Source organism: Strongyloides ratti (assembly GCF_001040885.1).
Source record: "Strongyloides ratti genome assembly S_ratti_ED321, chromosome : X".
In the NCBI taxonomy this organism is placed as follows: Eukaryota; Metazoa; Nematoda; class Chromadorea; order Rhabditida; family Strongyloididae; genus Strongyloides; species Strongyloides ratti.
Window position 1 is genome coordinate 1090075 of NC_037309.1, and position 25889 is coordinate 1115963.

Here is a 25889-nt window from a genome sequence, read left to right on the forward strand (position 1 = left end):
GTATTTTAATAATATTATTAGAAAGAAAAAAATTAATATTTTCTTTCTTTACTAATGGATAAACATTTACTTTTTTTTAAATACACATTTCTTACTGTTTTAACAACAATATTCTAAAAAATATTTAAGAAAGTAACTTAAAAATTTTATTTGAAATTTTTTTCATATTTATATATATATATATATGCATTATACTTCTTATGATAAAATAAATATAAAAAAAGCAAAAAAAAAGTGTATTACTTAATGTTAAAAAAAATATTTGTTTTTTATATAATTAATCAAATATATAATAATTTTTTTATGTATCAATGTTTTAAATCAGAATAAAAATAAAAAAAAAATTTTTTTAATTTATAAGAAAACCTATTAAAGCTTCTTCAATCTTATTAACTAAATTTTATCAATTCTTTTTATTAATTCCATATTTTCATTCAATTCATTACTCTTTTAATTAAAAACTTTACTTATTTTGAAACAACTTTATTCTTAGTATTATAAAAATTTTATTAAGATGATTAGTTTTTACTAAAGATACACTAAAATTTTCAAGAAGAAGGTTTTTAATTATATTTCATTTATATTACTTTGTTTTTAAACTCATTACTTACTTTTCTATGTCATTATATGTGCAGTTTTACTGTAGAAAATTCTATTGAGGTATTCTGCTTTTTTTTTCTGCAAACTTTAAAATTGATAGTTTCTTATTTGTTTCAAAAATGTTTTATGGAGAAGAATTAGGTGCTTGGTTTTAATGATATTTTTAGAGAGCTTATTATTTTATTTACTTATGAAATCTCATGGGTATTTTGTTGATAAAAATTTAAATAAATTACAAAAAAAGGACAATTAACTTGTCAGATTGAAAAATAGTGATGAGAAACTATAGAAACAACCAATGATCATTTTGATAAATGTAAATTATTTCTTTGTCTTTATTCTCTATTTTTTTAAAATTTCTTTTGGTAAATAAGATAATAAATTTTTACTAAAGATTGCATACATTTACCATAATTACAAAAAAAAACTTCATGATTATTGAACATAATATTAGTATTATTCTGAAAAAAGAATTTTTCTCATAATTTCTCTAAATGATCATCAAAAATCATTTATTTTTTTAACATCCTTTTAAAAAAAACAAATAGGATGGGTTGATAATTATAGGTTGTTTTTTAGAAACAATTGTAAGATAAAAATAAATGCAAAAAAAAGAAAACTAAAATATCTATTTTTTGTACTTACAAAAAAATAACTATAATTAATTTTTATTTTTATTATATTTTTAAAAATGCAAATCGTTTCAATGATTAATTTAATTGTATTAAATTAAATGCTTGAAAATGATATAATTAACATTTTTAACAGAAAGAAAAATACTTTCTTACAAATATGTTGTTTTGAAATAAATGTACTTCTTTATATTAATAATTTTTTAAGATATATTATTTATGTCGTATTAATTTCAGTAAAATACTTTTAAAGGTTTTTTTTTTTTTGTTTGAATGATTTGTTATTATGCTTCAATTTTTGATACAAATGTAATTAATTAATTTAAAAAAGTATAATAGATTGGGTGTAAAAAATAAATGACAAAAATTCTTTTCCAATTGTTTCATATAATTAAAACAAAATAAATGTAAATTAATTTAGAACTTACGTAAACAAACTGAAAATGTAATTACTATAAATCTTTAATTGAATGTACATAAGCCCGTTAGAACAATTGTTTTTTAAAAAAATAGAGCAAAAATTTAGTTCAAGTCTTCTGAATTTTATTGCTAATCGTTACCCAAGTTTTAAAAAAATTATTAAGATAATATACAATTGGTTTATTGATAGAATATATGAAACATTGTATTGTTTTTTCTTCAAAGTTATAATTGTTATATTTAAAAAATACATTAAATTTTTCATCTTTGTAAAAAAAAATTGAATAACAAAGAATATGAAAGGAAATAATAATGGGTATTTAAGGTATATTAATTAAAAAATATAAACAACAAATTTTTCATCTATTTTTTTTAGCATTTCCAAATGTTAGCATATATATTCTATCTTTTTTTTTCTACTTTAAAAAGACAAAATATTGTTCAAAATATCATTACCCTAACTTAATAATAATTTAATTTAGCATAAATATTGAATGATAATTTATCTTTGCTTACTAACATCAACTTTCAAATAATTTTAAAATTAACATTTTTTCAATATCATACTTTTAATTTTAATTACAATATATTTTAACTTTACACAAAAGATTAAACATGACTCAATATCTAAAAATCAAAAAATAAATAAAAATATGTAACATTTAATTATTTTGTACTTTTATATTTTATCATTAATATGACATACAGGAAATACTCAATTTAATTTTTTTTTCAATTTCAAAATAAACATAAAATCTTGTAAATTTTTGTTTATAAGAAATATACTATAACATTTTGATACTCATAATTCAAAGTTTAAATATTGGTTTACATTCGTAGAAAAATGAGTTGACATACTAATTATCTTGACAAAAATTTTATGATTATAAGTTTAAAATGTTATCAATGTAAGAAAATTTTTTAACTGTTAAATAAGTATATTAAGTAAAAGTTAAACTTTGTTTACAATAATTGCAGTTAAAAAAATTAGATAAATTCAAAGAAATTATTATGTACTTTATAAAAAAATTCATTTTTATTAATTTGTGATACTTTTTTAAATATTAATAACTAGAAAATTGCTTTATTGTTTATTAATTATTTCAAAGATATATATTTCTATATAAAGTATGTTTATTTATAAATTTAATGAACATAAAAATAATACCTTTTTATAAATTTTTAAAAAAATTAAATGCTATGTAATTATATCTTTTTTTTTAAATTTATGAAATCAGAAAAGTTACAAATGTATAATGTTAAAAAAAATGCTTAAAGCAAAATGTACAATTGTAATTATATATTTTTTAATCAAATTATAATTTTTTAAATATAAAAATATAACGAATAGTTGATAATATATTGATGATAACAAAAATATTAAACAAAAAATGATAAAAAAAACATTTAAGCAAATAGTTTTAAGTATTATTCATTACACTAAAAAGTATTTATTTTATCATTTTTTCAAACTATATTTAATTATAAAAATTTTTTTGAACCTAAATTATCTTTTAATAAATTTATATATACATATAAATTACTTAGACATTAAGAGGAAAACTTCTTTGTTAATAATAAAATGAAAAGACATACAAACAGATTTATAAAATGTTTGATAGAGATTTTCTGGATAGTGTAATAACAGTTTAGTGCAATTAAATTCGATTAAATGTTATTTTTTATTCTAGATAATATTAAAAAAAATAATTGTTTTACCAAAATTGTTTTTATTTATTAAATTTCTAACTGTCTCAAAACGATTTTTGTATTATATATCATTATTTGATATACATGAAATTATTAAATTATATTATTAACTATTTATTAGAAGTTATGATATTTGTAAATTAAAAATCAATCTATTATAAATCTACGTAAATTTAAATGATTATATATAAAATATTTTAATTAATATAAAACATTTTTGTGTTACTTACTTTTAAATTTACCCTAGTAAACAAATTTATTTTTCTTTTATTGTTTTAGAATAATGAGTAATCAAAATGATGAAACTTCACCCTCAAAAATAGAAACAAAATATATTCGATTTAGTGGATATCTTTATAAGGTATTTTTAAAAATAAAATAATTATATTTCAAATATTTTTTTAGGTAAATGGTATATTTTATAATACAAAAAAGAAATATTGGTTTGTTTCATCAAATGAGCATCCTTTTTTATTTTGGTACTTATCTGATACTGATATGATACCTCAAGGAAAATTTCCACTGATTAATTCTAAAATTAATACATCATCGAGAAATAATAAAGTATTTGAAATACATAATGAAAAGAATATTTTAACACTTGAAGCTGAGACAACAAATGAAAAAAATGAATGGATTAATCATTTAATCAATAACAAAAATATTGGTATAAAAAGTATGTTTGAAGATGAGTTATCTAAAACACCACCATCAAAATTTTATCGATCATCATTTGAAAAATATGTTAAAGAATGTGATCATAAATTATGTGATGAGGAAGGGTTAACAGAGGGAATAGAAGTTGAAAATAATTGTTTAACAAATGAACCACAAACATTAAATGAATTTCAATGTAAAGATGTTAATGAATTAGAAATTAAATTACGAAATTATATGGAAGTTGTCACAAATATGGGAGAAAAAATATTATTATTAGAAAGCCAATTGGATAAAGCGCATAAAAGTGAAGATGAATTAAGAAAACGTAATTTTAATCTTGAAGCTGCTTATTATCGTTTAAAAAGTAGATATTTATTATTATTAAATCATTTATCTAATCCAGGAGAGTATGATGATGTTAAGAAACAAATATATGAAGTTGTTTATGAAGAAGCAAATTTAGATTTAAATAGTTCATTTTTTACTGAAAATAAAGATGAACATGGCATTAAACAAGCATGCAATAATTTGGGTTTTGTTGTTACAAATATAAATAGAAATAATGACAATAATTCAATGAATGTAGCTAAATGTATGGCACAAAAAGCTAATGTAATAGAAACAAAACTTAAAGTTGAACAAAGTAAATTTTATAAAGATTGGATAACAAAATGGGATGATTTTATGTTAATGATACCTGAAAATACAACAAAATATGAAGATGAATTTAAAAAACTTGTTAGAACATCAATTCCTGAATCATATAGATCACAATTATGGTTAGTTATGGTTAATAAATGTGTTGGAGAAAAAAGAAAAGAACTTGGAGTAAAATATTATAAAAATTTATTAGAAAAAGCTAAAAATGATAATATTGATTTATATTCAAATATGATAGATTTAATGGGTGAAGATAATTATACAGATCCTATATTAAGATTAATAGATTCAGATTTAACAAGAACACTCCCATCAAACAAATATTTTTGTAGTTTAAACGGTGAAAAGATTCCTGAATTAAGGAGAATTTTATATGCATATCGTTACTATAATACAGATATTGGGTATTGTCAAGGATTAAATAGGCTAGCAGCACTAGGTTTATTATTTTTACAAGAAGAAGATGCATTTTGGTTTTTAGTTACTTGTGTTAATTTACAACCAAAAGATTATTATAATGAAAAATTATTTGGTGTTATAATTGATCAAGCTGTTTTTACAGAGATAGTCAGTGAAAAATTACCACGTTTATCACATCATTTAAAAAGTTTAGATGTTGATTTTCAATTGTATTCTTTAAAATGGTTTATGACAGTTTTCATTGATTCACTATCACATGAGTTATATCTTAAAATATTTGATTGTTTTTTGAATGAAGGTAACAAAATTATATTTCGTTTTTCTTTAGCACTACTTAAAATGTGCGAAAATGATCTTTTGGAGAGCAAAACATTCTCTGCTGCACATCATATTCTTGAAGGAATAAGAAATAGAAATATTCAATTTTCAGATTTGGCTAATGTAAGTTTTTTTTCGTAATAATATATATTACAAGTATTGTTATAAATAAATTTTTTATTTTAGTATGCATTCTCATCTTTACAATCTTTTTCTTCAAAATGGATTAATACTAAAAGAGAATTTCATCTAAAGAAACTTGAACCATCTAATAGAAATGATATTTAACCTTTTACTAATTCTAATATCAATACTAATACTAAGAATATTAAATTTAATTATATAGAAGGTTTAAAATACAGTAAAATAATAAAATTATTCCTTCTATGCAAAATAATTAAATTGATAATTAATGATTCATAACAATAATTTATTTTTAACTTTTTTTTTCCTTTAACCACTAAACACTTATTTATAATTAAAAATAAAAATTGTCTTTTTAATATTTCTATTGTATTTATTTAATTTGTACCATAATTAAATAATTTTTATATTTAATAAATATAAATTTCATGTAAAATCTTTCTTAAATATATATTAAAAAAAATACGTTATTTTAACAAAATAAATGTTTTGAAAAAAAAAATAATAAAAAAAACACATTATTTCTTAACATCATAATTTTATTTAGGCTATTTTTTTAAAAGTTTACTGTAATGAAGCAATAAAGTGATATGCTAATTACTGTTTTTCGTATAATTATAGGAAATAATTTTCAAAGTATTACATTTTCATGTCATGTTTTATCACGAAATATTAGTCATTTTATAACTTCTATTTTTATTATTATATATTTGATAAGATTTATTTTAACGATTTTAATTCCTTATTTTTCAAGATTATTTATTTCAAATAAAAGATAAAAAAAAAAAATAATTTTTTCATGGTTTTATTGTATCCTGAACAATAAAAATGATTGATATTTATAGTTTCTAAGTATTTTCAGATGCTCAATTAAATTTTAAGACTCAAAGAACAAGTAGACTATTTATATATAACGACAATAATTTAGTGTCAAAGTTTAAAATTCTACAACAAATATTTCCCTTTATTTAGTTAAATTTCAATGATTTATTTAGAACTTTTTTTTTTTCATTCTTAATTTACAAATAGACAACATTTCCTATCCTTAAAAGATAGATATATGATATTAATTACTTGTATAATGCCATACCATAAGTATAATATTACACAAAAGCGGCAATTTTAAATAATATATGATACCCCGACGTTTAAATGAATTCATTTAATGAGTAGTAGTTGCTAATTTGGTTGTTTGTTCTCTCTTTAAAATTTTTATAAATGAACTTTATTTTATTTAATTTTTCTTAGTTTATATAAATTGACATAATAAGATTATTTTTAACATTTTCATAGGAAAAATTAAAGTAAACAAAATTATTCTTTTAGAATGATGCCAAAAATTTTTTACTTTATTTTTATTTCATTATTCATTATCTACCTTGGTTATCCTGTTAATTGTGTTAAATATTCTCAAGATGAAATATCATCATTTTTTTCACAACAACAACCTAAACAAAAATATCCTATATCTACAAATGAAAATTATGAAATACCATATAAACCATATTCATCATATATATTAGATCAACGTTATCAATATCATCCACATGGAATTAAAAGAGTTAGTGAACATGATATTAATACATTATTAAGAAATACATGGATTGGATGAAAATTTTAATATAAAAAAGAAATTAAAATTAAAAGAAACAAATTTAGACAACACACAGTATATGAAGATAGAACAATGACTCTCCAGCGTCCCAATGACCTCTGAATATAAGCTTCATTTTTATTTTGATTTATTAAAAAAAAAACCTTAATTTTTTTTTGTATGAGGAATAAAATACACAACATGCTAAAATCCTGTTTTTTTTTTATATAATTTATAATTTCTTTCTTTTTTTTCTCATTAAACAAGTTAATTTGAAATATAATGCCCTAAAGTGTTGTATCTAAATGTGTAATAACTTAGTTTATTTTTCATCTTACTATTTATCATAACTTATTCTGTATATAATAGTGAGACCATTATTTTTGTATAAAATGGTATTTTCATATTATAAGATATTAACATTGATAATGACCAAAAATTGTATTGCAAAATTTGCGGGGTTTATATCTATTATAGTATCTATATTTGCCATTCTATTATCAATATTTTATCTCCCATATTTAATATCAAGAATATCTAATATTCAAAATATTCTCAATACTGATATTGATGAATTTCGTATTTTAGAAAAGCAAATATGGTCAGATTTAATGTTTGTAAAAGAGGAACCTGAATTAGTAAAACAACGGCAAAAAAGACAGGCTGGACCTTCTTGTCAATGTAATACATCAAGACGTTGTCCACCAGGACCACAAGGACAACCTGGTGACAATGGTGCAGATGGATTTCCAGGAAGACCAGGATTACCAGGTGAAAGTGGTCCTCCAGGACTTAATTCTATGGAACAAAATAAAGATGATTCTGGTTGTCGAAAATGTCCTCCAGGTCCACCAGGTCAACCAGGTTATCCTGGATTACCAGGCCCATCAGGACAACCAGGACCATTAGGAAATCCTGGACTTCCAGGAAGACCAGGACCTGCTGGTCCACAAGGACCACCTGGAGATCATGGAGAAACTGGTAAAATGGGTGTTGGTGGTGAAAAAGGTCTTCCAGGACAAGATGGAACTCGTGGTGGACAAGGTCCAAGAGGTGAAGTTGGTGTTAAAGGTGAACCTGGTTCAAAAGGATATCCTGGTATAGATGGACTTCCTGGACCACCTGGTGCATCAGGTGAACATGGTCCACCAGGAGAACCAGGAGTAACTGGTGCTCCAGGGTATTCTGGTCAACTTGGTATGAGTGGTCCTCCAGGTCCTCCTGGTGATGATGCAAAATATTGTCATTGCCCAAAAGGTGGTAGATCCGGATAATTATCATTTTCAAAATGTTTTAAACATATTATTTCATTTTATGTTTATCAAATAATTGAAATAAAAATATTTCATTTATATTTACAAATGCTTTTTATTTAATTTATTTTATTATTAACAAAACCACTTTTTTTATATATAATTTTATTAGAGAAAAAAAATATAATGAGAAGATCATAGATTAAATTTTAAATAAAAGTTTAAATACTTTTTATAATAATGTAATTTAATTTCAAAAAAAATAGAGTATATAGAGAACAATTAAAAAAATTAATAACAAATTTATGCAATTTTCTATCATCAAAAAAAAATAACCATAATATTCTAAGAAAAATAAATGATTTCATTTAACTAATGATGATAAAAATTTTTTTAGACAAGTGCAAAGCAAAATAAGTTGAAAGAACTTTTTAAAATAAAATGGAAGAATAGTATAATAATTTTATAAAATGTATATGAATGGCAAGAATTATATGTTTCAAAAACATCAGAAATTGTAAAAGTGTTATTGTATTAATCTTGTTTATTAGAAATAAAATTCTTGAAACTGAATGCCACATATAAAAATATTTTCTTTAATAGTGTATAACAATTTGTGTCTTTTTTTTATTGATACTACCAATAATTGTTGTCATTATTTTTATCCATTTATAAAATGACTATGTTGAATTGTAAATATAATTAAAAAAAACATATATTTTTTTTATAAAAGATCATAAAATCTTTTTAAATTTAATTCTTATGTTTGATTATTGCGACCCAAATAATGTCACAGAGTAAATTTAACACACACATAATATATCATTATATAATAAAAATCTGTTAAAAAAAATAATTTCATAATGTATTAAAAAAAGAAACAATATCTAATGAAAGATAAATCCAGCTGTTTTATTTTAATTATATGCTCCACTACGATGAACATGTACACAAACCCAACCACGATTAGGTTTTTTTTGCCAAACTCTTGTTTCTTGAGCTTGTCTTGTATGAGCATCACCATTTCTATAAAAAAAAAAATTGTTAAAAAAATTCTTGTAACAAATTATTTTATAACTTACTTATCAATATATTGTGTTAATCTTATATAAGCAATACATGCACCGTCTTCGCCCATCAAGTGAACATTTGGATTAAGTAAAGTTGTATGAATTTGTTGCTTTCTATAGGATGTAATTGTTGAAGATGCAGAATTATTACCGGAACCATAATTAGTTTCAAAATAAAATTTATGAAAATCCATTCCTTCAATAAGATTTCCCAGTGTTTCTGGTTCAAAACATGTCATTGATGAATCACATAATTTTCTAAAATAATAATATAATAAAAAAAATTTTGTTATATTTTAAACTTACGAGTAAGCATCAAAATCTTTACATGTAATAGCATCAAGAAGTTGTTGGGTAACTCGAACTATTTCTTGCTTCAAAACTAAAAAAAAAAATTTTTGTTTATATATTAATAATAAAAATGACAAATTTTAATGTTATATAATTAGTTTACAAATATGATTATATTATTAAACACTAATTAAAATAATACTACGAAAATAATATAAATAAAACAATTTAAACTACTTTAACATAGTATGATGTTTTACATATTTTTAACAATTAATAAAGTGCAATAGTGTTATTAAAAATGTTTAGAAAAAAACTTTAAAACTTTTATAATCATACATTTATAATAATTTTTTTTTTAATGTTAATACTATTTTAAAAATCTAAATATAAAAAAAAGGTTAAATCATACAAATTTATGTTAATAAAAGTAAATTAAATATAGATAACAATTGTGTTTTTTTTTGTTGCATTATAAGTAAGCATGCAAAATAGGTTATTTAAAAATGTATACCAAATTTAATACTATATTAAATAAAGATAAAAAAAAAAAAAGAATAATAACAAAATAGTAAGAGTGCAAAAATTATACCACATATAGAGTACTATTTTTAAAAGGTAAAATAAGAGTACATTCAGAAAATTGATATATATATATTAACTTTTTTCTAGCATTCAAATAGAAAAAATAAAAATTAATAAGAAAACAAAATTTGTAAGACTTTTTTGTACCTGAAGCGTTAGATGGAGGAGGAGCTGGTATCATAATGTGTCCACCAGATCTTGGGAGAACAGATTGATTGGTGATATTGCCTCCAACTGTTGTAGGCTGATTTTGAATGTTAGTATTTTGAATAGCACCAATAACCGATCCAATGGAGGTATATGGGTGACCTGATGATGCTTTCGCAGCAGCTACGTTGGTATCTACACGAACAACAGTATTTTCGTGTTTTAAAGGTCCGGCAGCACCGTTTAATGCTGTGAAAACAATAAGATGAAGTTTTTTTTTTTTTCAAGAAAATTGACAAAAAAAAATATATTAAGGAGTAATATAAGTTGGATATAATAACAAAAGTAATGGTAAAAATATTATAATCAAACAGTAGGTTTTTTTTTTTTTAAAAAAAATTATGTCATGGCCTAGTGCATATATATTAATGACAACCTAAGGAAAAGTGTATTTAAAAATTAAAACACTTTCACGAAAGTAATATATGTTAGTATGTATTCATGAAATTTAAACTTCTTCCTTAACAGTACAACAAGTTGTAAAAAGATGTTTTTTAAATTTTAATAATAAGGAAATATTAATATTTTATTTTAAAAAAAGATGGAAAAAAATTACGAAGATGATATTCTTAAAAATGTATATATAATCTTCTTTTATTTTTCTATGTAAATATATAATTTTATTATAAAAGCAATTAAAATCAATATATGACTTTTGAACAAATTATTTAGTTAGATATAATCAAATATTAAAAATTTTATTATTCCTTATCATAAATAAGGAGTAAACAATAAAAAGATTTTTATTTTTGTTAGGAAAATTTTTACTAGAAATATTACATTTGAATACATACTAAAAAAAATGACTAAATTGGTAGTATTTAAAAATTTATTTATACAAACATGGTTAAAAAGTGTATGAATAAAACAAAGTGTAAGTGATTTAACATACTTATTTTCAAACCAATCCTTGAAATTAGTTATCTATACTAAATTTAAAATTTCACTATTAAAATAGTTTATTTTAGTTGTCCAAAAAAAAATGAAATGAGGATGGATCGTATTTCTTAATTTATAAAAAATAATACATTTATTTTAACATATCAAGGACATTTCATTTGATAAGACATATTAAAAAATAAATGAAGGTTGATATAAAGTAAAGGAACAAAGAAAAAAAAACATATAAAAAAAGCTTAAGTTTGTTTTTTTGCGTGATGCATCATTAAATGAGAGGACACTGAAGTAATTGTAAAGTTTGTAAATTTATAAAAACCTCTTTTTAGATAATAGAAAGTAAAAGTTAAAACAAAAGATAGTGTGATTAGGAAAAAAAAAACATAAAAAAAGTAGGAAAATTTGAAACTAAAATTTACCTTTATCAGAAGAATCCTGTTCATCTATGGTTGCCTGCGAATCTGATGATTCTTTTATTGTTGATGATGGTGTATTTCCTCCTTCTTTTTTATTTAAAAGATTACCACCTATAAAAATAAACATGAATATAAATTAAAAAATAAAAATTTTTTTCAATAAAACTTTTTTTTTTGCCATTAAAATACTTTCTTTATTTTAAAAATTTTTATAATTTAATATAAAAAATTTTTATTTTCTAAGAAAAAAAAAACTTAATTATTTAATGCATTTTTTTTTCAAACAAATGTGCATAAATTTACTAATGGCTTAAAAATTTTTTTTCTATTGTTAATAATATAATATTGAAACAGCTGTTATATGTTGTTAAAAACATTATCTTAATTTTTATTTTTATCATAAGTAATGATTTTCTCAATAATATTGTTTACTAAATTATCCCAACCACAAAAATACTCTTACTTTCACTAATTTTTATGTTATGATTTTCATAAAATCTCAAAATTTTTAAGTATACTCCAAGATTTGCAGCATAAATAAAATGCCAAAAATTTTCTAGGATATATTTAAGTGTTTTTAAAATAAAAATTAATGCATTTGACATTAATTTGAAACTTTGATCTGTTATTGACATTGATCACTTTCATTTAAAAATATATTATATTTAACTTTTTTTTTTTTGCTAAACAGTAATAATAAATAAAAATTATTTTTAATTCCAAAATTTTAGTAGTACTAAAATAACATTACTTTAAAAAATAATATAATCAATGAAAGTATTTATAAAAAAAAATATATAAAAGATCAACATATGTAAAATTACATAGATAAATAAAGATAAATATGATTTTATGATGATAGGATGACAAATAAATTTTTTAAAGTTAAGATTGTGTTAATATCATAAGATAAAGTTTTATATGATAAAATGAGAATATATATAAATTGTTTATATATATTAATATTATTATTATTCAATTACTAAAGCATCTATAATATTTATCTCTTTTGATTTGATAAAGAAAGCTATCACAAAAATAATAAATATGTACACATATATTATGGTATATTATAAATCATATGTCAAAAGTTAATAATTAAAAAAAATTTTTTTTTGGTTATATATAACTATTAATAAAATAGATATTGAAGATGCTAATTATAACAATATGAAATAATATTTATTTTATAGATTGTATGTGGAAAAAATAAATAATAATATTGAAATTTTGCTAATTAAATTTTATAAAATTTTTTAGTTAAAGATATTATATAATAGATAAGAATAATATTATAATTATTTTTAATGTTAACTAAAATTTTTGTTAAAAACATTTTATAAAGAAGATGGTAAATTTATCTTATATTTATACCTGATATAAGTATCTTTTCTTTTGTATACTGAACTCTTATAATTGGAGTGATTGTTTCATGCATACAAGATTTTTCTTTTTTATTAAATCTAAAATATTTTAAACTTTATGATATTAAATAATAATTTATTATCATACCCTTGATATTTTTTGTTAGATTTAATAGTAGAACTAGTAAAATTAGATTTAGGATTAATAAGCATTAATTTTATATTATTATTTTGATTATTATCACTATTATTGTAGTGGTAATTCTTATCTTCTATATTATAATTATCATCTACTATACATAGATCATTCATTTTTTTTTCTTTAAATAAGTTATTTGAATTATTTCTTAATATATTGGAAATAATTATTTATTTCAAAATATATTTTAATATTATATTTAATAAAAATAAATAATATTTTTAATCTTCCAATTATTAATAAATAATTTCAATTAATATTAACAAAATTTATAGGAAAGAATAAATAATGAATTTTTAAAAGATATATTATGTAAAACATATGAATGATAAAAAAGACATTAATAAAATAAATTTATGTTTAAAATCTAGACTATGATAAAATGCTATAATATGAACTTAAGTGATTATACTAATATCTGTTAAAATAAATTTACTTAAGTTTTCTAATAAAATAAATTACTTTTAATTAAAAATTGAATCACAATGATATCTAAAATCCATTCACATTATAATATTTAATTTATGTAATGTTATTTGTTATAATAAAATTTTAGACAACCATTAATTATTTAACAAAAACACATCTTTTACAGCTTTGTTATTATCATTCAAACAATAAATGATAATATTTTAAATAATTTTTATTATAAATATATATAATTTTTTTTTTATAAAAACAAAAAAAAATTTAATTTTTTTTTATGGTATATTTAATTGTATAAACTTACGAGAAATATTTCTTGTTGCAATCATTGTTGTTAGTATTGCTCCCTAGAAAAAAAGATTAAATAAATTTTTTTTAAAATTTTTTTTATGCACAGATAATATTAGTGAAAAGGAAGATTTTAAACGTATTTTGAATAAATAACAACCTACACCATTAACATAATTACAACATTTTTTTTTATTGTTAAAAATTGTTTTCAAAAAAGATTTTTTCTTTTTTAACAAATATTGTAAAAAAAAATTTATTTTTTTTATATAAAAATACAATTTTAAAAAGCACTGGAACGTAGACTTCATATGTTAACAAAATCTCTATATATATATATATACAATACTAAACGAATTGTTATAAAATAGAAATTAAAAAAAAAAAGCAATAGAGGATAGAACAAGATTGTTATTATCAAAGCAGGATTATAAGCTATAAACAATGGTTTTAGTAATAATTTCACGCAAAAAAAGTTTACCTCGGCCAAGGACTTTTCCGTTGGCTTTACATTTTCTTGTAAATTAGAAATATTAGAGTTTGGTATATCTTTTGATTTAGAAGAAAATATCTGACCATTTTCATTTTCTTCTCCCACAAAGATACCCCCAACTTCACCTGCTTTGTTTGTACAATATGATGAATTACCATACATTATATTTGTGGAAGGAATATCATTATTTATTACATTGGATATGATTTCATTGCGATCATTTGACAAAGATGGGGGTGTTGACACTTCTGTTAAACAATTTTTAGAAGTGTCTTGCGCTATTGGGGATAATGATGAAGATAAGGAAGAAGTTAAACCCGTGTTGATTGATAGTGATGATGCCGTCTTCTGTGAATTATTCAATGAAGCACTCGAATTGTTATCAGTAGAGGACATTGGTAGAGCATTTCTCACCACATTACTCATACGATTTATTACAGTAACTGCAGAGATAGCTGCCTGTATTTAAAGGTAAGATATGAATATCGATGTTATAATAATGTTATATAACAATATAATACTACATTTTTTTTTTGAGAAGAAATATAAGAAAATAACTTATTTAAAGCCAATCTTAATTAATTGATAATATCACTTGTTACAATGTAGTTTCTGCTTCGTGTAAGATTATAAAAATTAAAAACTCACAACCACAGAAACAAAAACATGCATTTTATAAAGTGAAGGGAATATACCATGATAAGGAGGATGTGATGTCATACATCCATATAACAAAAGAAAAAACATACCTTTAATTTTCTACGAGCATTAAATTTGCGCAAACAGTCAACAGTATCCTGTCTATGAACTAATGATGCAACTCTATCACGATTACATATCCATGGAACTTTAAGTGCTTGATCAGCTGTTATTCTTTTTTTTGGATTAACTGTTAACATGTTATCAATTAAATTTTTAGCTTCTGGTGTAACAGTATCCCATTCAGGTGAGGGATAATCATATGCTCCAGCTTTAATTTGAGCATACAATCTATGTTGATCTTCATCCCAAAATGGTGGATAACCAACAAGAAGAATATATAAAATAACACCACATGCCCATATATCAACAGGTTTACCATATGGATCTTTTTTCAATACTTCTGGTGATAAATAACCAGGTGTTCCTGCAAATCCAAACCAAGCTTCTTGGTCACCTTGAACTTCAATTGCCAAACCAAAATCAGCTAATTTGACGGCAGCACCTTTTGCTTTTGAAGCAAGTAATAAATTTTCAGGTTTTAAATCACGATGAACAACATTATTGTTATGACAATATGCAATTGATTCTAGAATTTGTTGAATACAATGCGACGCATCTGCTTCACTATAAAATTCTCTAGCAACAATATCCTCAAATAATTCTCCTCCAGTTACTCTATAAAAATATAATTTTTTTAAAATTATTTTAATAACAAATAAAAAAGAATACATACAAATCAAAAATTAAGTAATGAAAAGCTTCTTCCTGAATACTGTCATGGAGGCGAACAATATTGGGATGCTGTAATTTACGGCATATTCTAGCTTCTCTTTCAAGTTTTTGAAAATCTATAAATAACAAAGAAAAAAAAAACAATTTTTTTAATATATAAAACACTTTTGTTATTTTTTAAATTACCTCTTGAAGATAAACGTTTAGTATTTATAATTTTTGCTGCATACTCCATCAATGTACTCTTATGAATACATCGTCGTACAACAGAAAAAGCACCTCTTAAATAATAAAAAATAAAGATAATTTTTAAAATGATTTATTACATACTTTCCAAGTTCCTCTTTAACTTCGTAATTGTCACTAAATTTAGTACACGTATTGTTCATTGTAAATTATACTTCCTGCCACCTTTAGACAGTTTTTTTTTTTTAATATTTATAAATAAAATATCTTATATTTTCTCTTTTAGAATTTTATTAATAATGGTTGAAATATAATTGATAGAAACAATATATGTCTCAATTTATTAAATCTATAATATTTTTAAAAAATTATTTTAAAATATTTAAAATATATATAAATAATTAATATATTTAAAAAGTATAATAAAACATGAATATATATGTTCTTTTAAAATATTAATTAGATGCAATAAAAAACATAATATGTATTGTTATAAAAAGTTAGAAAACAGATGAAAGGTTGAATAAATTTTAAACTTAACTTCATTGCCTACCACAATATTTATCAACAACTAACAAACAGAAGACATCGCATTTTTGTTTCTTACTTTTCATTTTCTCTCTCTCTCTTTCGTACTTCAAGCTTGTCGCATTAATTTTATTCTTATCTCTATATAACAATTTTTCTATTATTATTTAACAATAAATTTACAATGGTAAAATATGTGGCTAAGAGAGATGGCAGTAAATGATATAAAGAAAAAATAATAGACAGTCGGCTACTCTTTAACTCTCTCTCTTGTAAAAGTAACAAAATATGATTCAGTTTCTAAATGTTAAAATTGAAAAGTAAGAAAATTTTTAAACCTATATCAATCCCAAAAATTTTTAATATATTTTAATATTATTTTTTTTTCTATCCTAACAAAATTTTACCAAATAAAAAAAAAAGTAAAAGTTATATAAAAATGGAAGTAATATATTTATAATAAACTTTTATGTTATATTTTCAACTAACATTACTTTTACTAAAAAAAAAAAATTTTATTATTCATAGTTTTTAGTTTAAAATTATACAGTTTATAAAATAAAATTTTTTTTTTTCTATTTAAAATGTATATCATTATCATTTTTTTAAAGTGTTGTCATAAAAATTTATTATATGATTATATTTTATATATGTAATTCTTTAATTTTACTTTTAAATATCTATTAAAAAAAAAGTGTTTGTCAAATAATTTTAAAATGTTAAAGAATGTTATATAATTAAAGAATTATCAATAATTTAATTTCATATATAATTTAAAATTTTATTAAAATATTTATATAATTTAAAATAAAAAAAAAGAAGTAATTTTTAATATTCTAACATTTTTATTTTAATATAATATTTTTACCATATAAAATAAATAAAAATCATTATATATATATATATATATATATATATTTATAAAAAGATAAATATATATAATTGTTAAAATATTTTATCTTTAAAAATTATTATCTTTATGAATAATTAAAGATATATAATCAAAAATAATTTTAGTATATATATATATATATTATAATTTTTACAATTTATCATAAATGATATAATAAGATGAAATAAATATATCTTATAATTACTAAGCAACCTCACGTGTATTTTAGAGTCATCTTGACAAGTAATATTATTATCAATTGATTTAAAATAAAGTTTGCTTGTTTTAAAAAGGCAGGTTTAAATAAAATATTGAGATTTCTCTTATTTTTAATATAACTCTTATTTGTTCTTAAAATAGGATGCCCTAATATAGACAAAGTAAATATGGTAAAATATATATATATATATATTATTATATTTATATATGTCTATATATATATATATAAATAATATCCTTTCTAAAAATGAAATGATATTATAATGGTATAAAAACAATGAAAAATAACATAAAAGATAAATTTATTTTTAAAAAAAAAATAGATATTTGACGGAAGAGGTGTTAATTTGAAGATTCTATTTTTTTTTTAAAGAAAACAATACTTTATATATATATATATACATATATATATATATATATAATATATAATATGCTATAAATTCCTAATCTTATGACTACTACACTTACTTATGCTTTTTACTGCTAAAATGAAAGATGTGCTGAATAAATAAATATATTACCGACACATTCATGGAAAATAATGATGCATCACTTGAAGGAATATTTTGATATGTAAAATAGCAATATATACAATATAAAGGAGATAAAATTTTAAAATTAATTAAAATGGTAGGAAAAAGTATAGTATTATATATATCTATAGTGTGCTTTTTATTTTAATTATTGTCATATATATATATATATCATCTATAAATGGTAGTGAGAAATAGAAAAATACACTGGTTTTATGAAATAAAATTATTAGCAAGAAATGACTGCTTCAATCATATAATGAGTTGTAATTTAAGTAAGATATTTTCATGTAAGGATGCTAATAAAAAAAATATGAAACATAACATATGTTATTCTAAAAATGTAATTGAGATTACTTACACAGTTTATTGTGAAGAAAAATAAAAATGTCAAAATGAATTATGTTAAGTTTAATAGTAGATCTTATACTATTAGACATTTAAATAACATAGTTATATATCATTGGAAAGATTAAAATTTTAACTTTAAAATATAATAAAAATTATTATAAATAAAATAATTCTTTAGACATTTCCTTACTACCTAAAAAAATACTTAATACTATGGTAAAATATTTGATAAGAAAAACATGTATTAATATGACAAGTATAATATCTTAAAGCTATATACATATATATTAATTAAAAATAACAATTCATATTGATTATAATATTGATAATGTTGTCGTTATTGATAAATTGTATTCAGAAATAGGCGCTCAATGTTGGTCTGACATTTGATAACGACAATATACGTTCATTGTTAAAATAAAAAAAAAAATTTTTTTTTTTTTACAATGACAAAAAGACATCAATTTATTTAATTTTTATTTAATTAAAAATTTTTTTTTATGTATAAACATAAATATATTTATTCATTAAGAAACATGACAAAATAAATTGCTTTATGATAATGTTTTATTATTATAAAATAAAATAACAAAAAAGCAACCATAAAAGAATTAAGAATGATGTAATGTTGCTTCTTTTATTAATTATTCTAAAATACATGCCTACATAAATAAAATAAAATAAAGTTAAAGATAAAATGGCACGTTGTATTAAATTACCTTTTAACCAATTATAAAAATTTAACTTTAGAAAATGTTATATTTTATAAATATATAATAAAGCAACTAAAAATTAATATTTGATTAGTAAAAACAGTAATGTTAAAAATTTTTAAATTTAAATTATATATTCTTTAACTTTTTAGTTACCTTGAAATTAATTAAATATATAATTTTATTATTTAAAATTATAAGTTATAAATATTTAAAATTTTTAGTGAATCTCAATAAAAATTTTTAAAATAAAAATTTTTTTTTGTCACATAAATACAAATAAAAATAGAATAAATAATAATGAATTTTTATTTGTTATTAAGTGTGATTTTGTTATAATAAAAAAAAATTTTTATTATTAAATATACAATAATGTATTTGGTAGATATGATTAATAAATTATTTTTAAAAAATAATACCATAATTTATTAATATTAAATAATTTTATACTATTTATTATTATTATTATTGTAAATTTTTACCATCATATATTACATAAAATGATAATATTGAAGAAGAAGGGAAAGATAACTTAAAGTAATAGAAATATGGCATATAAAAGTCATATTTCAAATGAGAGATATTAATAGATTACCATAATTAAAGCGACCCCTTCTTTTTTCAATTTTCAATTAAATATTCTAAATGTCAATGATAAAAACTTACGCTTTGAAATGAAACCAAAATGGGAATTACAAAGTTAATTTGCATATTTTGTTAAAATTCATTTTACAAAAATGTAAGTACATTATACTATTAAATAGCAAAGAGGTTATATGATTAAAAAGTAAGTGTTAAATTGATGATTAGTTTAATGAAATAACCAACTTTGTTTAAAAACATAAATATATAAATATGCAATTTCAATATTTTATGTTGTCAAAAGTAAAGTTGTAATATATTTAATAATTATTAAATGATATATTATTTTAATAAAAAAAACTTTAAATATGCTTTAATTACTTTTTTTTTATAATTTATTATAATGTTCAATGAGGCTAATTTTTCTTTCTAAATTAAAAGTTTATGGTGAAACAAATTTTATAATAAAATATAGACAAAAAAAAAATAAGCAATGAATAAAATAAAAAAATAAATGTAAAAAAATAAATAGAAGGAAAAAGATTAATTATGGTAATAGAATATTATCTTGCATTTTACTATTGAAATGATATTTAATAAGGATAAGCTTCGTTTAAGCAATCAAAATGGAGAAATAAAAGATAATGATATGAAAAGACTAAGAAATATAAGGAAAAATGTTAAAATTTAATTCTGGGAAAAATAACTTTTAATAATTAAATATTAAAAAAAAAAGAGAATCTTCAGATAAAACGATAGCATATTTAAATAATATATTTTTCAAATCAAAAAAAATCTATTTTTAAATATATATATTCAAAAATTACAATTTATTTCTTATTACTCAGTTATATATTTTAATCATTTAAATATGTATATTGCCTTGAAATATAATATTAAAAACTAGTTTTTAGCCAAAACTATTTTTTTTAAATAATTAACATGCTTATATATTCAACAAAAATATAGATAGAAAGATGAATATATTAATTTTAAAAAAGAAAAGCAGTGCATTTTTAGTTCAACAATAGAAAAATAATTTATATATATTATATATATATTTAAAAAAAAATATTTAATTTTTTGTATTAAAATATGATAAGGAAGTAAATGAAGAATAGAAAATTTTTATTTTACTATTTTTAAACAATGTGTAGTTGTTTTTTGATGTAAAATTTTTATGTTTTTTAATGCAATGCATTTTAAAGCATATAAGGATAAAATTTTTTTTTTTGCCCAATTTCTAAAAGGGTAAAGTTTTAAAATATAATAAACATTTTTGTTGTTGGCATAATTCAATTTCTAGTACTATAAAGTTAAAGTTAAAAAAGTCACCAAAATAGTGTTATTGTATTTTTGGAAAGAAATATGCACTTTAATAAAGACAAAATATTTTAAAACTTTTATAACATTTAATTATAATGAATAAATTGAAAGACACTTTGGTCTAATATTACTGAAGTATTTAACATTTATTAAAGATGAGAAGAGGAATAAACACATAAAATCGATGGTTTTATATACTCATATCAATATACTTATTTTCTCGATGAATATGCTTATAAATATAGATTGTGTAAATATGGTATTACGATTTTAGTAAATGATAAGAACTAAGATATATTTATATATATTTTATATAATGTCATGAAAATTGAAGTGCTTGGTAGGAAGATACTTCTTAAATTTTAAAATAAAATTTTTTATATACATAAGAAATAAAAGGTTAATGATCCGAGAAAAAAAAATAATAATAATAATGCATTTAAAATGTAAATATACATTTAAATAAAAATTAATATAATAATGAATTATTCAAAAGCTTCTCAAAATTTAAGATACAATTCTTTGAAATAACATTTTATAAATAAATTATGATTAAAAAAAAAATATATATAATATTTAATGGAAAATTTATTGTATTAATATAAATATATATATTTTAATGTGTAGATTTATTTTATCAATAAAATACAAGTATTTTTATTATTATTTATACATTAAATATGTCTTTATACATTTTTATTTTATCTTTAAAATTAAATAAAATTTTTATAATTAATAATATTTTAATGCATAATTTTGACAGGAAAAATATAATAAATAATAAGATTTTTAAAACTATATATCTTGTAAATATTTATAAATTAAATTTCTGGTAAATATTTTTATATTGATTTATTTATGCATGCAATATATTATATTTTATTCAAATCCATGAGAAAATCAAAAAATTATAAGAATTTATTAAATAAATATAAATATAGTATTATATATATTATTAGTACAAAGTTTGGATAAAAATTTTTATTTTTAAAAATCCATTTAATTTTTTTTATAAATGTACATATTTTATAAAATATATAAAAAAAAATATTATACATTTATATAATTATTCATAAAATATTTATTATTTTAAATTTTTAATTATTTTATTGTCACTTTTATTTTGATAACTATTTTCTTAATAATTATTGACATTAAATAATTTTTAAAAAGAGTTAACTTTTCTTTAACATTTTACTTAACTAAATAAATTTTAAAGTAAAAGGAAATTAATATTAATTGTCATAACTTATACAATGATTTTGTATTTCATTTTATTTATTAAAATAAAAATGATTCGTCATATAATTAAACTCACTTATATAAAATATATATTCAAAGGTGTCAAAATGTAAGATATTAAATAATTCACAAATATTTATCATTTATATTAATATAAAATATAACTTTTATTATTATATACTTTTTTTTTTCCTTCTTATAAAGTTTAAGTATTAAGTATATAAGTGGACATTTCTTTTTTATTTAACATTTGTTATATTTAAAAAAAATTTATTCTAACAAAAAAAAATATATATATATTTAAATTCTTAAATAAGTCAAATAATATAAATTTTTAAAACTTTATAATTTTATTTTATTTAAAATATATTCATTGCAAAAATAGTTATGTTATTTATTTTTAATTTATTTTTAATCTTTTTAAAAAGTAAAAAAATATGTTTTAAATTTGTTATCTTAATAATATTTATTAACAAAACTGTAGGAGGTAATTTAAAATTAAATATATATAATTATAATATTTACTTTATAGAAAACTTATATTTTCATAACATCCGATGTTATTCATGTACATCATTAGATGGTGAAAAGCTTTTAAATGATATTAAAGATTATAATTGGCATAAATGGATGGAAAATATACGTTATGTTCCATATACAGATGGATGTTCTGATACCTTTACTCCTGATATTGCATTACGATCGGGTGCAAAAAGTCAAGAATGTGAAAATGGTATATGTATGAAGATGTCATTAATGTATCTTAATAGAACATCAAAAGTATGGAGAGGTTGTATACCAAAATCAAAAAATCAAATAAGAACTGATTGTACAAAAATATCATCTAATGAGGGATCAATGGAATTATGTACATGTGATAATCATTTATGCAACAATATCAATAAAATAAAATATAATTATATATTATCAATATTATTTATTATCTTTTGTTTAAAATACTAATTTAAACATTATAAAATAATTGCAATATTTAAATATTTAATAAACTGCGAAATAAAAGTTAAAGATTAATAAAAATTTGATCATTTAATTATATGTTTAAAAATGAAAAACATTGAAGTTATAGTAAAAAGCTAGTATTTTTAAATTGTTTGTAATCATGTATTATTTCTATATTCTTTATGATATGACAATTTTTTTTTAATTTTTCTTTTTTAAAATAGCATAATAGGTATTTTGGTCTTTCATTATATTCCGTGTTTTTCGAAATAAATTATAAAATCGTGATTTGATTAACGGTGGAGGACTCGGAAAATTATTTAATTCTGTTTGATTATTTATCGGTGTGGTTGTCATATTTTCTGTCATTAAAAGTGTGCTGGTAGAAGATTTATTATCATTTTGTTCTTTTGTATTAACATTTTCCATACTAATTGTCTGTTGAGTTGATAAATAATTATTAATATCATTGTCATTTAAATCAATGCTAGATACTGTTGCAGTTATTGTAATAATACCATTTCTACTTGGTTCAGTATTATATTGAAATACAGCTAAATCTTCAAATAAACCTTCTAAATTATAAAGAAAATTTTAGTTGTTTTTTTTTAATATATTTACCTTTATTGAATGTTGATTGCCATGTTGTTATTTGATTATTTTTATTAGTATTAGGTACTAAAGTATTAAATGTTGATCTATCAGTAGATGATATTAAATTTGGAGTTATAAAAGTACTTGATACTAATGATATAGGATTAGATGCTGTTGAAAGTGTTTCAATATTTGGTATTAATGTTACTTCATTAGAATATGGATTTGTTGAAAGAATATTTTGATTTGTGACGTGTCCAGTATTTATAATATTACCATTATTATCAACAAATATATTAGAATTTGTTTCATTATTAAATTGATCACTATAACTAATATTTGTTATAATTGAATCTAAAACATTTGAAAGATTTCCAAATTGAGATTCATTAAAATTATCTTTAGATAACCATAATGGTTGTGAAATGTTAACTCTAGGAAATATATTAATAAAAAAATTAGGAATATTTAATTGAACAGTTATATTTGGTGAACCATCAATTATCTGAAATTCATGTAAACTTGAAACAAGTGTTATTGAATTATTTTTACAACCAAATTGTAATTGAGATTTATTTGTATTAATAAGAAATTTATTTTCATTATCATTTAATGTTATTTGAAGAGCAGATGATTTGACATGAAGTACATCACCAAAAATTCTTGAAGACATGTTATTATTTCCCTCAATAGTTGCACCACCTAAAGTAATACCTGTATCTGAAGGTTGTTGAATAATTAATTTTATAACATGATTTCTTAAATCATAAATAATAGTTACGACATTACCACTGGTATAAACAACAAATAATTCATTTGATAATCTCATACTGTAATTTGAAAACTCAGCATTAATATCATATACATATGAGTTGGTATATATTGAAAGTCTATTATAATTATTGTATAATAAAACACTTAAACCATTAAATGTAATACCAATCTATTAAAATAAATTAATAAAAATATATAATATTTTTAAGACTTACATCTGCTCCAGTTATAGAAGCCATAATTTCATATGTTGTAGTTTCAGATTCAATGTACAATGTCTTGTCATTATTTGTTAAAGAATGATTAGCTTTTAACGAAAGAACTGATATATCTGTTTCTTGTCCTGATCTTAATGGTTGTTGTCTTGTTAAAATATTTAAACTACCACTAGTACCATTAATAGCTTGAAATAATGTTTGACCATCATCAACTTTTAAATTAACATTATCATTAAATATTCCATATACAGTTGTTTCATCACTATTTGATATTCTATTTGAACTTTCAGATAAATGTCCCAAATTTGAAATAGCAGCAAATTTAATATTTGATATATTAAAAAATGTTCCTTGATTTTTCAAGGTTAAATTAAATGATTGACAATTTGATGGAAATTCTAATTTTGAACTTTCAGAAAAAACAACAAGATTACCAATATTTTCTGTAACATTTATTCTACTTTGAGTAGAATCTACAACTACATTATTGTCAAATGTAATATTAGAAAATACTGAGTATACCTAAAATATAAATATATTATAAATATCTTTAAAAAAATATAAACAATGTCAAACCTTTATTTTGTCATTAGGAAGAATTTGTCTTTTAATTCTTTTTGATCCATAAGTATCAGTTATCGTATAAATAAGGAAAAAAATAAGTTGAAAGACAATTATAGACCTCATTCC

General features: G+C 19.9%; 6 protein-coding genes across 6 annotated transcripts; 4 read left to right on the plus strand and 2 right to left on the minus strand.

The window, feature by feature from the left end:
* Positions 1-3645: 3645 nt before the first annotated feature.
* On the plus strand, positions 3646-5708 carry SRAE_X000024000 (Rab-GTPase-TBC domain and Pleckstrin homology domain and Pleckstrin homology-like domain-containing protein; the record flags this gene model as incomplete). The annotated part of the gene is made up of 4 exons (XM_024644559.1): positions 3646-3723; positions 3768-4386; positions 4426-5543; positions 5607-5708. 4 exons carry the CDS (start codon positions 3646-3648, stop codon positions 5706-5708), a joined length of 1917 nt encoding a protein of 638 aa, XP_024510106.1.
* Positions 5709-6891: 1183 nt separating this feature from the next.
* On the plus strand, positions 6892-7176 carry SRAE_X000024100 (Hypothetical protein; the record flags this gene model as incomplete). The annotated part of the gene is made up of 1 exon (XM_024644560.1): positions 6892-7176. The coding sequence occupies one exon, from the start codon at positions 6892-6894 to the stop codon at positions 7174-7176; it is 285 nt and encodes a 94-aa protein (XP_024510107.1).
* Positions 7177-7586: 410 nt separating this feature from the next.
* Positions 7587-8432, plus strand: SRAE_X000024200 (Nematode cuticle collagen, N-terminal domain and Collagen triple helix repeat-containing protein; the record flags this gene model as incomplete). The annotated part of the gene is made up of 1 exon (XM_024644561.1): positions 7587-8432. The coding sequence occupies one exon, from the start codon at positions 7587-7589 to the stop codon at positions 8430-8432; it is 846 nt and encodes a 281-aa protein (XP_024510108.1).
* An 896-nt stretch (positions 8433-9328) lies between these two features.
* Positions 9329-16470, minus strand: SRAE_X000024300 (Calcium/calmodulin-dependent protein kinase type II subunit delta; the record flags this gene model as incomplete). The annotated part of the gene is made up of 11 exons (XM_024644563.1): positions 9329-9437; positions 9494-9739; positions 9788-9863; positions 10505-10753; positions 11881-11988; positions 14171-14213; positions 14636-15106; positions 15397-16024; positions 16083-16197; positions 16268-16362; positions 16412-16470. 11 exons carry the CDS (start codon positions 16468-16470, stop codon positions 9329-9331), a joined length of 2199 nt encoding a protein of 732 aa, XP_024510109.1.
* A 6570-nt stretch (positions 16471-23040) lies between these two features.
* SRAE_X000024400 (Hypothetical protein) lies at positions 23041-23616 on the plus strand (the record flags this gene model as incomplete). The annotated part of the gene is made up of 2 exons (XM_024644564.1): positions 23041-23140; positions 23186-23616. The coding sequence occupies 2 exons, from the start codon at positions 23041-23043 to the stop codon at positions 23614-23616; spliced, it is 531 nt and encodes a 176-aa protein (XP_024510110.1).
* Positions 23617-23814: 198 nt separating this feature from the next.
* SRAE_X000024500 (Hypothetical protein) lies at positions 23815-25886 on the minus strand (the record flags this gene model as incomplete). The annotated part of the gene is made up of 4 exons (XM_024644565.1): positions 23815-24188; positions 24235-25150; positions 25197-25721; positions 25776-25886. The coding sequence occupies 4 exons, from the start codon at positions 25884-25886 to the stop codon at positions 23815-23817; spliced, it is 1926 nt and encodes a 641-aa protein (XP_024510111.1).
* Between the last annotated feature and the right edge of the window lie 3 nt (positions 25887-25889).